Below are 12,530 nucleotides of genomic sequence, written 5' to 3' on the forward strand. Positions count from 1 at the left end.
TTGCCGATCTTGGCCACTACATCTTAGCCACTGAGCCACTGTGTCCCTTATTTTAGCCCACTGGAAGAGCCAAATTCTGGGCTGGAGAAAGAAATTGTATGATACAGAAATGGTTTCTCCACGAATCCTAACACTGGCAACACATCTGGTTGGCAGGAAAGTACAAAAATCAATATTACAAAATTCTCCCACCCCACGGTTTAGTTTGAACAATTCGGTAATTGTTCTTTTCCCTGTCTAAAGCTTCCGGGATACTCTCTGCATCCCTTTTCTCTTTGTTCCTCCTTACAAAATAGCTTTGGCAAGGTCACCTCTGAAAGATGCCAGGCTTAAAGACCGGGGTGCTTCTCACGAAGGGAAGATTTAGAGGTTTTAAAACTCTCTGGGTTTTTTCGAATCCTTCGTTTTCTTTCCTGCGCCTCGGTTTTATCCCTTCTAAAATCAGAGCTACCTTTGCAGCCCTAAATTACAAGAGTCCTCTGATCCAGCTGCCATCTCACTTAAGAAAAAAAAAATTAAAACTGGATGGGAACCTTTTTTTTCTTTTTAATCCGTTGGCTTGACGGAGAAGCCCGTTGGCTTCTGCATTCACCAGAGAGCAGATTAACTGCAGTGTCAGTTAAACGTGACTTTCCTGCACAGGGGCTCACGTGCCCTAATCCTCCTGGCTGGAGTAAAATCCGTGCCAGGTAATACCCCCCCCTCCCTCCTACAAAGCAACCAGGGGGTGGGACGCTTTCTAAAACAATGAGTGGAAAAGCACAGCAAGCCAAAAGCACCAGACGTTATAATTTACAGTAACTGGATCTGGCTGCTCCTTTTAGGTTGTTGAGAAGGTGGTGTAATTTTGTGCAGGGTGAAGATTCGTGCCTTTTGCTGCTTGGGTTGGGTCCCTCGAATTCTGACGCTTTTTATTTTTCATGGATTTTAGGAGCAGAGGCCAGTTTGCAAGCAAATCATTTAGCTGGGGTGAGAGATGAGGATGGGGAGGGGGGGAAGGTTTTCTCAGGATTATTGGCCATGAAATACTTCCCGACTTAATGCAAAAATAATACTTTTTTTGCAAGGGTTGCTATAGTCAATCTTGCCTTGAACGGTTTTCGGTTATGTCCTGGGTCGGCATCTGGCACTGATAACCCTCTAAAAGTGACTCTTGAGGTTACTACTTTACTACGTTACTACTTTGTCAATAGGGCTGACATTTGCTATAATTAGGGATTTGCTATGTTTTGCATCCAGTGTCGGAAAGGTGTTTCCAAAGAAATGTACCTGCTCCAAAACTCCTTTTCCAGTTTTAGAAAGGGAGCCAATTCTCTCTGCAGTACATTCTTAAAAGATTGTGAGAAAAGTTGGAACGCGCACGCATGCTATTTTTATTGGAATTTTTCAATGCAGTAAAGGTGTAACAGATTAAAAGAAGTATAAAGAAAAAGATAAAGATAAAAAGAGTGGGAAAAAAAAGAAAGAAAACATGACATTAGACTCCTGCTCTTCTTTCTATGGTATCAAATAATTGACTTGCTCTTTTTTCCTCTCTCTCTTCAACCATTTTTAATCCTCAAATCTATAAAACGTAAATTCAATTGTTTCTTCTTTCAGCAAAAAAATCCATATAAGGCTTCTAGCTTCTTAAAAATATATATATTATATTGCTTATTTGCTCCCTGAGCAAACTGATCAGCTTCACAATTTCTGCAAGCTCAGTCAGTTTTATAATTCAGTCTTCTAATGTGGGTATTTCATTATCCTTCCATCTTTATGCGCCCAATGATTTTTATATACAGGAAGTAATTTTTTTAAAAAAACGGGGGAAATTTCTGATTTCTGCTATGTTTGGCTAACCTTTGGAGTTGCATGCCTTTTAAGAAAAGCATTTGAGTTTTACTGTGCTGGTTCACTATAATTTTTGGTTTTACAAAAATGAAAACTGTCCTACATTCCATACATAATAGCTTTTTTTTAAGTTAAAAAAAGGACGGAATAGTACGTACCATGATCATAATTTAAAAGCCATAAAACACACACTTGGTTTGACTTGGGCTTTGAAGCAGGGACCAAAAGTCATTTCGAAAGGGGCTTGCTGCTTACTTCAGATTACAGTTTTAGGAAAGTTTAATTAGTGAAATTAATTGTGATTTCCCCCCCCCTTTTTTTTCTTTTAATCAGAGCACAACAATGGAAGAAACGGCCATATGGGAACAACACACGGTGACACTTCATAGGGTGAGTTTTCTACAATGACAAAAATCCGGAATGTTCTTGAAAGCAGCAAGAAAAATAAGGACTTTTTAGAAGGTAAAATCAGAGCAGAATTCCTTGCTCCTTTGCTTGAAATTGACGTCGTCGTAAGCAGCGTAGGATAATTTAGGTGACCAAATTTTTCCTCCCACGACTTGGAATTAGATGGGATTTCCCCCCATCCTCAAGAATTGTCTTCTTTAAATGTTAGCATTTTATTGTGCTTTATCGTATGGTCCAATAAAGGGGGCTTTGTGGTGCGGCTCAATGCAAGATAAGCGATTGTACAAAAATAGTCTTCAGCCCTGGAATATTTCTTGTTGGTTTTATTTTGATTTTTCATTCCCAAAGAGATTTTGTGGTGCCCCAGAAGAAATCCCTGGATGGTCTTATGCAGGCAGTCCTTGACTTATGACCACAATTGAGCCCAAGATTTATGTTGCTAAGTGAGACAGTTATTAAGTGAGTTTTGCCCCATTTTACAATCTTTCTTGCAACAGTTGTTAAGCAAATCAGTGCAGACCTTACATTAGGAAGACGGTCGCTAAGTGAATCTGGCTTCCCCATTGACTTTCCTTTCCGAAGGTCACAAAAGGGAATCACGTGACCTGGGACGCTGCAGCCGTCATAAATACGAATCAGTTGCCAAGCCTCGGAATTTTAATCACACGACCATGGGGATGCTGCAACGGCCATAAGTGTGAAAAACGGTCGAAAGTCACTTTTTTCAGCATCGTCGTAACTTCGAACGGTCACTAAATGAATGGTTGTAAGTCAAGGACTACCTGGAATAAGACATACACACCCCAAAACCCAAAAGAGAATAATAATAAAAAAAAAAGAGTAACATGAAAATCTGAAAGGACCGACCAGCCAGTCAGTAGAGAAATTGCTTAGTTGCTCAAGGATTAAACAGCGGCTGAACTAGTTTGTACATGACTAGACATTACCCAGTGAGGTGCACACAACATGCACTTTAAGTGTGGTTAAACACCAGCCTAGTTGGATTACACCGTTGTGAGCTACTCCATAAAACTGTTGTAACATTAGAAATCTAGATTGTTGACTCAAGTGATGCCTTTCCCCGATAGCTCAGTTCATTCATCTCCTTATATTTCCGTGCGGCTAAAAAAAAATTAAATGCACAATTTATTCTAGGCACCTCCCTTTCTTACTTACTCTTCCACTCCTTCCTTCCTTCCTTCCTTCCTTCCTTCCTTCCTTCCTTCCTTCCTTCCTTCCTTCCTCCCTCCCTCCCTCCCTCCCTCCCTCCCTCCCTCCCTCCTTCCCTCCTTCCCTCTCTCTTTCTTCCTTTCTTTCTTTTTTTTTTTAAAAATACTTGAGGAAGATCATTTTGCAAAGCTAAAAGAATGGGATAAAGTAATTCTGTAAATGCAGGCAGCCCTCAACTTAAAGTCCACAGTTCAGCTCAAAATTTCTGTGGCTGAATGAGACGTTGAAGTGAGTTTTGCCTCCTTTTACAGCCTTTCTCGCCACAGTAAGGTGAAGCACTGCAGTTGTTAAATTAGTAGCACGGCCATTAAGGGGAGCACTGCAGTTCTTAATGTTTAATAATGTGGTTGCTAAGTGAATCTGGCTCCCCCATTGACTTTGGCTCGTCAGAAGATCACAAAAGATGATCAAATTAAAACCCTTGGACACCACCATAAATACGAGTCAGGTGCCAAGGGTCCGAATTTTGACCATGTGACTGTGGGATCCTGCAACGGTCATAAGTCACTTTTTCAGTGCCGATGTAACTTTGAACAGTCACTAAACGAACACAACAAGTCAAGAATTACCTGCACTAATATTCAGAGATGAACAGAGCTGGAGAAAAAACAGTTTACTTGTCTTCAGTCCATCACTGTTATACGAAGCGGAACTGCACTGCTCGGATGGCAGCCTGGAGCAGAAGTCCAACTGGGAGGGTTTCGGAGTTGTGCAGAAGATAAAAACTGCACCAGATGCTCTTAATTCCTACTTGGGGGGAAAAAACAGCTTTTCTGAGCCTTCAACACAAGGCATGTTTTCTCAACGGAAACAGAAGTCCTGTAGGAGATTTCCATTTCCTCTAATTCTTGATTAAAACTTGGATTTGGTCAAAGCAAGATTACCTCTTCAGCTTGTTAGGAAGGGCATCTGCTTTCCAAATTAGAGCTGCAGGAAAGGAGATGACCTCGGTGGGGAGGGGGGGGTTGCTCTTTTTCCTCCTTGGACGGAGAGTGAGATTATGGCTGATTGAAACTTCCTACAAGCTATAAATAGTTAAAAGATTCAACAAGGGAGTTCTGAATGTGACAAGGCCCCTTGGAACATTCCAGCAACTTTCACACACACAACGTCTTACCAGACATATTCCCAGGATTTGGCCTTCAAACGAACCACCTGAGATGTTCACGAGTCCTGAATCAGGTCCTTCAGTGTTTACTTCAAGATGGAAGGACTTCAACTCCCAGAATTCCCCCAGCTGGGAATTGACGTCCGCAGATCTTAAAGTCACCAAAGTTGGGAAACACTTGACCGACTTCATAAATGAGAAGTAAACTCAAAGGTTGATGCAACTGCCTCCTCTAATATTTCATTAAGGCAGAATTTGCCTGTTGTTCTTAGGATGGGTTGTGTTGATAAGCAAAAGTATATGTGGATGTTGGTCCGCATTTGGGAGAGACAATCCTGGTGCCGCGTAGCCTGTAGAGAAAGTTCACACAAGAAGGAAAGATGCTTATATCTTTAGGCTCTTACAGCAGAATAAAACTCACAGCCTGGAGAAAGGGTTTTTCTAGTTTCATCCCAACCCCGATAAAGCTACTCTTCTTTCTGAAGATTGGGGGGCGGGGGCTTAAAACACATCAGAATATTTGCACGTTGCCAGATGCGAAAGAACAGGTCCACAAATGAAGGTCCAATTAAATTGCTTTATTGCTGAAAGCCTATGAACAGGAATCTTCTCAACTAATGGTCAGTCCCCGCTTGGAGTTAAATAAAGTCAATGGCATGTAGTTTGTTTGTGACTACGTAGGGATTCTAGGTTGATTCCTCTTTTGATTCCAGCCCCAGGTTCCACGACTCCTTCACCTACACACAACGTGTGAAAATTTTAAGGGCAGATCATCTCAATTTCTGAGGTCCAGCTTCATGAAAAACCGTCAAGGGTGTTGCATAAAAATGCAACCATTCTGAAGCAAGATGATTTGGTTCTTGCAACTCCACTCCAAAAACGATTGTCAAGGGAAGTCATACAGGCAAAGGAGGGGAAAAGGGAGTGTGAAGGGACCTGCATTTCTTCTTTCACCCGAGTAGAATTTCAGCTTGGGGTGGATTCTGGCAAGCTTTTCATTATGAAAAAGAAAAGAAAAAATAAAATGCCTTCCCAACTGTGTGAGAAATAATCTTGGAAGCTTTACTCCCATTGTGATGTTTTCTGCGCACAATGAGCCGAATCCCATCGAGGAAAAGAAAGCATCTGGGTGGTTTTCATCCCCAGGCACTAACCCAACCCCGGCCAACATTTTTTTTCTCCTGTCCAAATTACGAGTGGCTTCTTATTTTTATTCCTCGGTTATTTTATTCGCGTCAAAGAGGCTGTTCCCTTGGCCCCTACTGATGGCTTGCCTGTACAATGGTGGTAGCCTTCCAATTCTCGCCTGGCATTTTGAGCAAGGCCAGGGAGACTGCAGTAATCCTATCAGCCTTAATAAGTTGGGTTTTCCGTACCCATTTTTGCTTCTGGCTGCTCCGTTGATCTCATTTTAAAAATCCGGAGTTTAGGAACCCTTGGTGAGGTCTATATTTGTGGCTGGCGTTTCCACAGTTGCTACTTGGCTGGCTTAAAGGTCAAATGCTGGTGTGTCGGGTAAAATATTTGGGTATGGCTTGTAAAACTATAACCAAAATGTTTATTGTTCTCACCACTCCGGCTCCTCTCCCGCCTTTTGGCAATTTATTTAGGAATTCACTGGCTAACCTTCCAACTGGGATAGGATTGTTTGGATTTTGTTCTTGACCAGCGATTTTTTAAAACAGAAAATCAAAAGATCAGAGAAATTTGCTTCTTTGAGCCAGCAGGAAGAAGATTGATCAAAGGAGTTGCTTCTGCTTTGCTCGACTGGTTATTTTGAATCATACACGCTGGTTTTTTGGGGACACTGTGAAAAAAAATTGTACAGTGTTTGCATTTCACTGAGTTTTTACCCTGCTTCAACAGGGGGCTGGACTAGAAGACCTCAAGGTCCCTTCCAGCTTTCTTCTATTCTAAATACTCTGCTCTAGTATTAACCAGACAGAGATGATGGGGAAAAATTTAACCTTAACTCGTTTGTGATGTAGCATACAATTGTGTGGGGAAGTGAAAGGCAGGTCCTGATGGGATTGAGACATCCCAACTTTCAACAGAGAGATCCAGGTGGGTCACCACTGGGTTGGAACAGCAGTAGGGTTGGGACACCTTCTGGTCTTCAAAATAATATGATTGTGAGTTGGAATGGTCCAAAAACATTTAACACCCCACTCATACAGGTGTACTGTAATTCAGAGTTCTTGTCACGTGTTGTCTCATCGTGGAAATGTATGATTTCCACGAGGTCTAAGATGGGTTGGAGCCTCATGGAGAAGGAGATGTTGGAGAACATCTGAGGTTGTGGTTCAGTAGATGTCACCATGCTTAGAATGATGATGTGATGGAAGATAGGACTTCAACCGTCTTTCTGATCTTCTCAGGCGCCTGGATTTGGCTTCGGCATCGCAATATCCGGTGGGAGAGACAATCCCCACTTCCAGAGCGGTGAAACCTCAATTGTCATATCAGATGTGCTCAAAGGAGGCCCAGCGGAAGGGCTGTTACAGTAAGTGTTGCCTTAACCTTGGCTTTGGGGAGTAGTGAGTTTGGAGCCTCTCTAGAAGGACTCTCTACTCTTGCTCCTTATCCAACCGTTTCCACGAAGCTGTTACAAGAATTGCATCCGTTCTACCATTGGAGTCATGGGTTTGCAAGTGTTCCACAACTTAACAATCACAGTTGGGACCCTAATCATGAGAGCATCACATGTTCTTCACCTTGGGCGTGGGAGAACCTGCATGTTAAAAAAAAAACAAGGAATAATGCAAAAGACCAGCTTTTTATTATTTTATTATATTTATTAAGTCTCTTTATTAAGACCAGCTGCCTGCAATTACTGCAGGGTTCAAATCTCGCCAAGGCTCAAGGTTGACTCAGCCTTCCATCCTTTCTAAGGTAGGTGAAATGAGGACCCAGTTTGTGGGGGCAATAAGCTGACTTTGTATAAATATACAAAAGGATGAAGGCTGTTGCTGAGCACATTGTAGGCCGCCCTGAGTCTTCGGAGAAGGGCAGCATATAAATCAAATTAAAAAAAAAAAAATTAAAGTGATCTGAAGAACTGAAGAATTTTGACTCTCAGTCTTACTGTGGATTTGAGCAAATTGTTCTCCTTTTATGTATAGAGGGAGGGGTCTTCTTGATTTGCTGTTCTCTTATTTTCTCCCCCCCCCCTTTTCAGGGAGAATGACCGTGTCGCGATGGTTAACGGCGTTTCCATGGATAACGTGGAACACGCTTTCGCCGTCCAGCAGCTGAGAAAAAGTGGGAAAAATGCCAAAATTGTAAGTGGGGTCTTTTTCCCCCCCCTCCCCCTTTCCTGTCTTTCAGGAAAGCAGTTGCCATGTTGTGTTTGTTTGTGATTGGACGGGATGTATATATCATATGCCAGTTCAATCCTTTTGTGTATTCTTTTGCTAAACGTTGGTCGCTCCAACGCCTGAGATGGCTTGAGAAGAGAATTTGGAAATCAGGGTTCTGGGTTTCTTCCATGAAGCCGTGCCATCTAATGGGACCCAGGCAGCATGCCTTTTTTGTGGTGGCACCTGCCCCAAGGGACACCCCCTCACCCACTCCTGACCAAGATTCAGTACTTCCAACCTTCAGCCTCAAGGGCCCCAAAGATTCTTCTCCCAGGCGTTGGGACAGGCAGTGAGGGAAACCCACCTTAGGTGCTTGGATGACTAGTAGATTGAGTTGCTTTTAATTTTACACAACATCTTAAGTTGTTCTCTTATTCTTGGTTTTTCTGTTGTTGGGTAGCCAGTTGTGGGTTGAGTGAGCAGCCATACAAAAAATGGATGGATAGATGGATATGGAGAGCATAGCCAAATGTGTAGAGAATGGTCCTCTTTTGAACCTGGCAACCTCCAGTTTTGTTTGTTCATGTGTGTTTTTGTGTGTGTTTGTGTGTGTGTGTAAGAGAGAGAGAAAGCTGGGGACTCTTTCTGTTCCAGCTGTGTGTGACTGGTTAGACCAGGGAGCTAATGGTGTGATTTAGAAAGGCAATTCAGTGGTAGAAAACCCATCCTATCTACGCCTTAAAACAGGGCTTAGTTCATGGATCTGTTAAAAGTTCTCTTGACTATTAAATGGCATAAATCTTAGCTACAGTTCCCTGCAGGGGAAAGGTTGTTTTTTTTTGCTGAGAGCATTGGCTGACACAAAGGCCCATCTCTCTCTGGGCTTGGTAGGGGTGTGTGTGTGTATTTAATCTTCTTATCAACCCTTGTAGGTTCAAAGCCAAAGCAGGCTTCAGATGTGTTGAAGGTTAAAACAAGGGAGTTGCAGACAGGAAAGGAATGTGCTTTGCCCAAATGGCAGTGTGGCAGAAAAGGCAGAACTGGACTCCAATGTGTACACACGAGAGCCTCTTGGAGTTAATCAGTTAGGGCAGTGTTTCTCAATCTTGGAAGCTTGAAGATGGGTGGACTTCAACTCCCAGAATCCCCCAGCCAGCAGCGCTGGCTGGGGGATTCTGGGAGTTGAAGTCCACCCATCTTCAAGCTACCAAGGTTGAGAAACACTGAGTTAGGGGGTTGTGACTGTACAGAAGGCCTCAGTTTGTGCCCTGGCCCTCTTCTCAGCACTGGGCCTGCCGTGTAAACAAGGCAGCAATCTAGTGGGGCAGGGTTGGGAATGCCACGCCTTCTCTTCTGTAGAGTAGCTTGGTGTTAGCACCGCTTTATTAAGGCCACACCTGGAACCTACATCCAGTTTTGGTCACCACATTACAAAAAAGATGTAGACTGAGACTTTGGAACAAGTACAAAGAGGAGCAACTAAGATGATTAAAGGCCTGGAGATTAAAACATATGAAGAAAGGTGGCAGGATTTGAATTTGGCCAGTCTCGAGCAACTGAGGACATGGGGGGACAGGATAGCAGTCTTCCAGTATTTGAGAGGCTGCCACAAAGAGGAGGGGGTCAACTTATTCTCCAAAGCACCTGAGGGCAAGACAAAAAGCCATGGATGGAAACTAATCAAGGAGAGAAGCAACCTGGAATTGAGGAGAAACTTCCTAACAGTGAGGACAATTAACCAGTGGAACAGCTTTCCACCAGAAGTTGTGGGTGCTCCATCACCTCAACATAATGTTTAAAAATCCACCATTATATCCAAAACGTTATTCATTCCATATTTGAGCCACGGTTGTGTAGTGGTTAGAGTGCAGTACTTACAGCCGGCTGCCTGCAATTTGGCAGTTCGAATCTCATCAGGCTCAGGTTGACTCAGCCTTCCGTCTTTCCAAGGTGGGTAAAATGAGGACCCAGATTATTGGGGGCAACAGGCTGATTCTATAAACCACTTAGAGAGAGCTGTAAAGCACTGTGAAGAGTGTTACTCCTAGTCTTTCCTTCCCTTCCGTTCCCGTCCTGTCCCGTCCCTTCCCAGTGGTTAGAATGCAGAATTGCAGGCTAACTCTGTCCACAGCCAGGAGTTCAATCCTGACCGGCTCAAGGTTGACTCAGCCTTCCATCCTTCCGAGGTCATTAAAACGAGGACCTAGATTGGTGGGGGCAATAGGCTGACTCTAAACCGCTTAGAGAGGGCTGTAAAGCATTATGAAGCGGTATATAAGTCTAAATGCTATTGCTTTGTGGCATGTGGCCAGCTTGACATCCCTGCCAGAAATGATTGTTGCCTTGGATGTCTTCCAGACCATCCGAAGAATGAAGAAAGTCCATATCCCAGTGACTCGGACGGATCCTGACCCCGTCTCTGAAAACGACGAGGACAGCTATGAAGAGGAACTGCATGACCCCAGAGGTCCCCACGGTGCTACAAGTAGAAGGCACGAGAAAAGTTGGACGAGGGATCGGAGCGCAAGTCGAGAAAGGAGCGTGTCGCCCAGGTCAGACCGGAGATCCATGGCTTCCAGTCAACCCGCAAAACCCACGAAGGTCACGTTGGTGAAATCGAGGAAGAACGAAGGTACTTCGACAGCCCCTCGGTTGAGTGGGTGGACTTCATTAAAGAATTAACCCCCTTCTGTTTTGACCCCACTTTGATCACATTTGGGACAGAGGTAAGGCTTAGGGTTGTTGGGAGCTGGTTCCCTTTATGTTCTAGCTGAATTATTTGAAAATGGATCAATAACATAAAAGAATTGGAATCCATAGGGAATTAAACTTAGCAAGTTCACCCATCTTGTTTGGAAAACATAACTCCATATTGCCAAAAAGTGCTTTCTCTAACTACTCTTTTTAAGAGTAGGGCTTTTTCTGTGTAGCTGTTGTGGAGCGAATTGGAGGCTGAAGTATTAGCTATGTTCATGTCTTTGAGTTGGCCAAAAATGTATAAAAGATGGCATAGAAATCACCTTTCTCCTCCTCCTCCTCCTTCTCCTCCTGAGTGCTGGTGCCCAAACTTGTTGTGAGCTTTGTTCCTCATGCAATCTTGCAGAAGTAGAACTCTGAAAATCCCTACGATGCATAAATTAAAAGTTTCATTAGTAAAAGGGAGTGGTATCTTTGTTTCTTGTCTAACCCTAATCCTGGTGAAATCTTTCGCTTCATTCATGGGCGGGGAAAGGTGGTTGCACAAATCCTTTTATCTTTTGAGAGCATCACATCCTCACATCATTTGAAAACCACATGTTTAAGGAGAGAAGAAGACAAAGAATTGAGGGATTGGTGGCCCAGCCCTCCCTGGCTGACATATCTAGAATAGGACCTATTGGGCTAGATCAGGGTTGATCCCAGCTGTTGAAAACTATGGATTTAATCCTCCTCTTCTACTTCTGTGAGGGTCAACGCTTTCACCTAGAGCAGTGTTTCCCAACTTTGGCCATTTTGAGAGGCCTGGACTTGAACTCCCAAGAAATCCTCAGTCAATCCTAGGAGTTGAAAGTCCACACATCTTAAAACAGGTGATCTTGGGAAGTCCACACATCTTAATGGCCAGTGTTGAAGGTGGGACAGAAGTCCAGGAAAATAAAGAGGGCTTTGGATATTGTTGGTAGAACATTACAACTTGGGGGGGGGGTGGCATCACTGGGAGGGTCTTCTTCTCCTGCACAGCCTCTCGTCTTACCCCAGAAGGACACAGCAGCTTCTCCATCTGCTAAAGAAAAAAAAAAGAGAGAATCAAACAAGGGTCAGCTTCTCTTCCCCCCAAAATGTACCCGGCCATGCTCTGTGGGAATTGGTAGAGTCCAGGAAAGTGCAATTTGCAGAGAAAGCAGGTTTACGGAAATAGTTCTGGGTTGACAGCATCTTGCTTCGTTTTCGTTTGGCACAGAATATGGGTTGCGCCTGGCCAGCCACATCTTTGTGAAAGAAATTTCTCAAGACAGTTTGGCAGCCAAAGATGGCAACATCCAGGAAGGAGATGTTGTGCTGAAGGTACGGCCTCTCTCTCTCTTCTCTCTTCTTTCTCTCTCTCCTCTCTCCTCTCTCTTTCTCTCTTCTCTCCTCTCTCTATGTCTCTCTGTCTCTCTCTCTCTTTTTATACTCGTATTTGAGCAACTCTTTTGTTTAAAGTACAAGTAATCCTCAAGATACGACCCTTCACTTAGCCACTGTTTGAAGTTGCTTTTTTTTTATTTTGAAATGTCTGGCTTTTAATTAAGCCATATTTTGGAGTATTAAAGAAAACAATTCAACTGTATAAAGGGCAGAAAAGGTGGGATACTATTAATCTAGTTTGAGGAAACAGTAAACCCGCTTTCTCCCATCTTTTATCTGTCATGGTTGGCTGGAGGGAGCACCAGTTCCAGCAGATCCAGAAGGCTGCCGATTGGGACAAGCTGGTCTAGACAAAACCGGTGGCATTTTCCCCCTCACCCCACCCTTTTAATTCTTCAAAGATGCCACGAAGGTATCGATCAGGGAGTCCAACCTTGGCAACTTTTTAAAGACTTGTGGACGTCAACTCCCAGAATTTCCCATCCAGCCATCTCCCAAAAGATGGGAGGATTCTGGGAGTTGAAGTCCACAAGTCTTTAAAAAGT

The 12,530-nt window shown here is 43.5% G+C and overlaps 1 protein-coding gene across 6 annotated transcripts in view; it reads left to right on the forward strand.

Moving 5' to 3' along the window:
- TJP1 (tight junction protein 1) overlaps positions 1-12,530 on the forward strand; it is a 111,179-nt gene that overhangs the window by 66,695 nt on the left and 31,954 nt on the right. For all 6 annotated transcript variants that reach the window (XM_070953342.1, XM_070953340.1, XM_070953341.1 and 3 more), the window contains exons 2-6: positions 2,167-2,223; positions 6,958-7,082; positions 7,758-7,860; positions 10,237-10,510; positions 11,819-11,922. In XM_070953342.1, coding sequence (XP_070809443.1) covers positions 2,176-2,223; positions 6,958-7,082; positions 7,758-7,860; positions 10,237-10,510; positions 11,819-11,922 — 654 coding nt within the window. In that variant the 5' untranslated portion in view covers positions 2,167-2,175. The remainder of the gene's footprint in view (positions 1-2,166; positions 2,224-6,957; positions 7,083-7,757; positions 7,861-10,236; positions 10,511-11,818; positions 11,923-12,530) is intronic.

The sequence above is a fragment of the Pituophis catenifer genome, unplaced genomic scaffold (genome assembly GCF_029215685.1).
Source record: "Pituophis catenifer annectens isolate HBS135680 unplaced genomic scaffold, rPitCat1.0.hap2 SCAF_14, whole genome shotgun sequence".
NCBI classification, from domain to species: Eukaryota; Metazoa; Chordata; class Lepidosauria; order Squamata; family Colubridae; genus Pituophis; species Pituophis catenifer.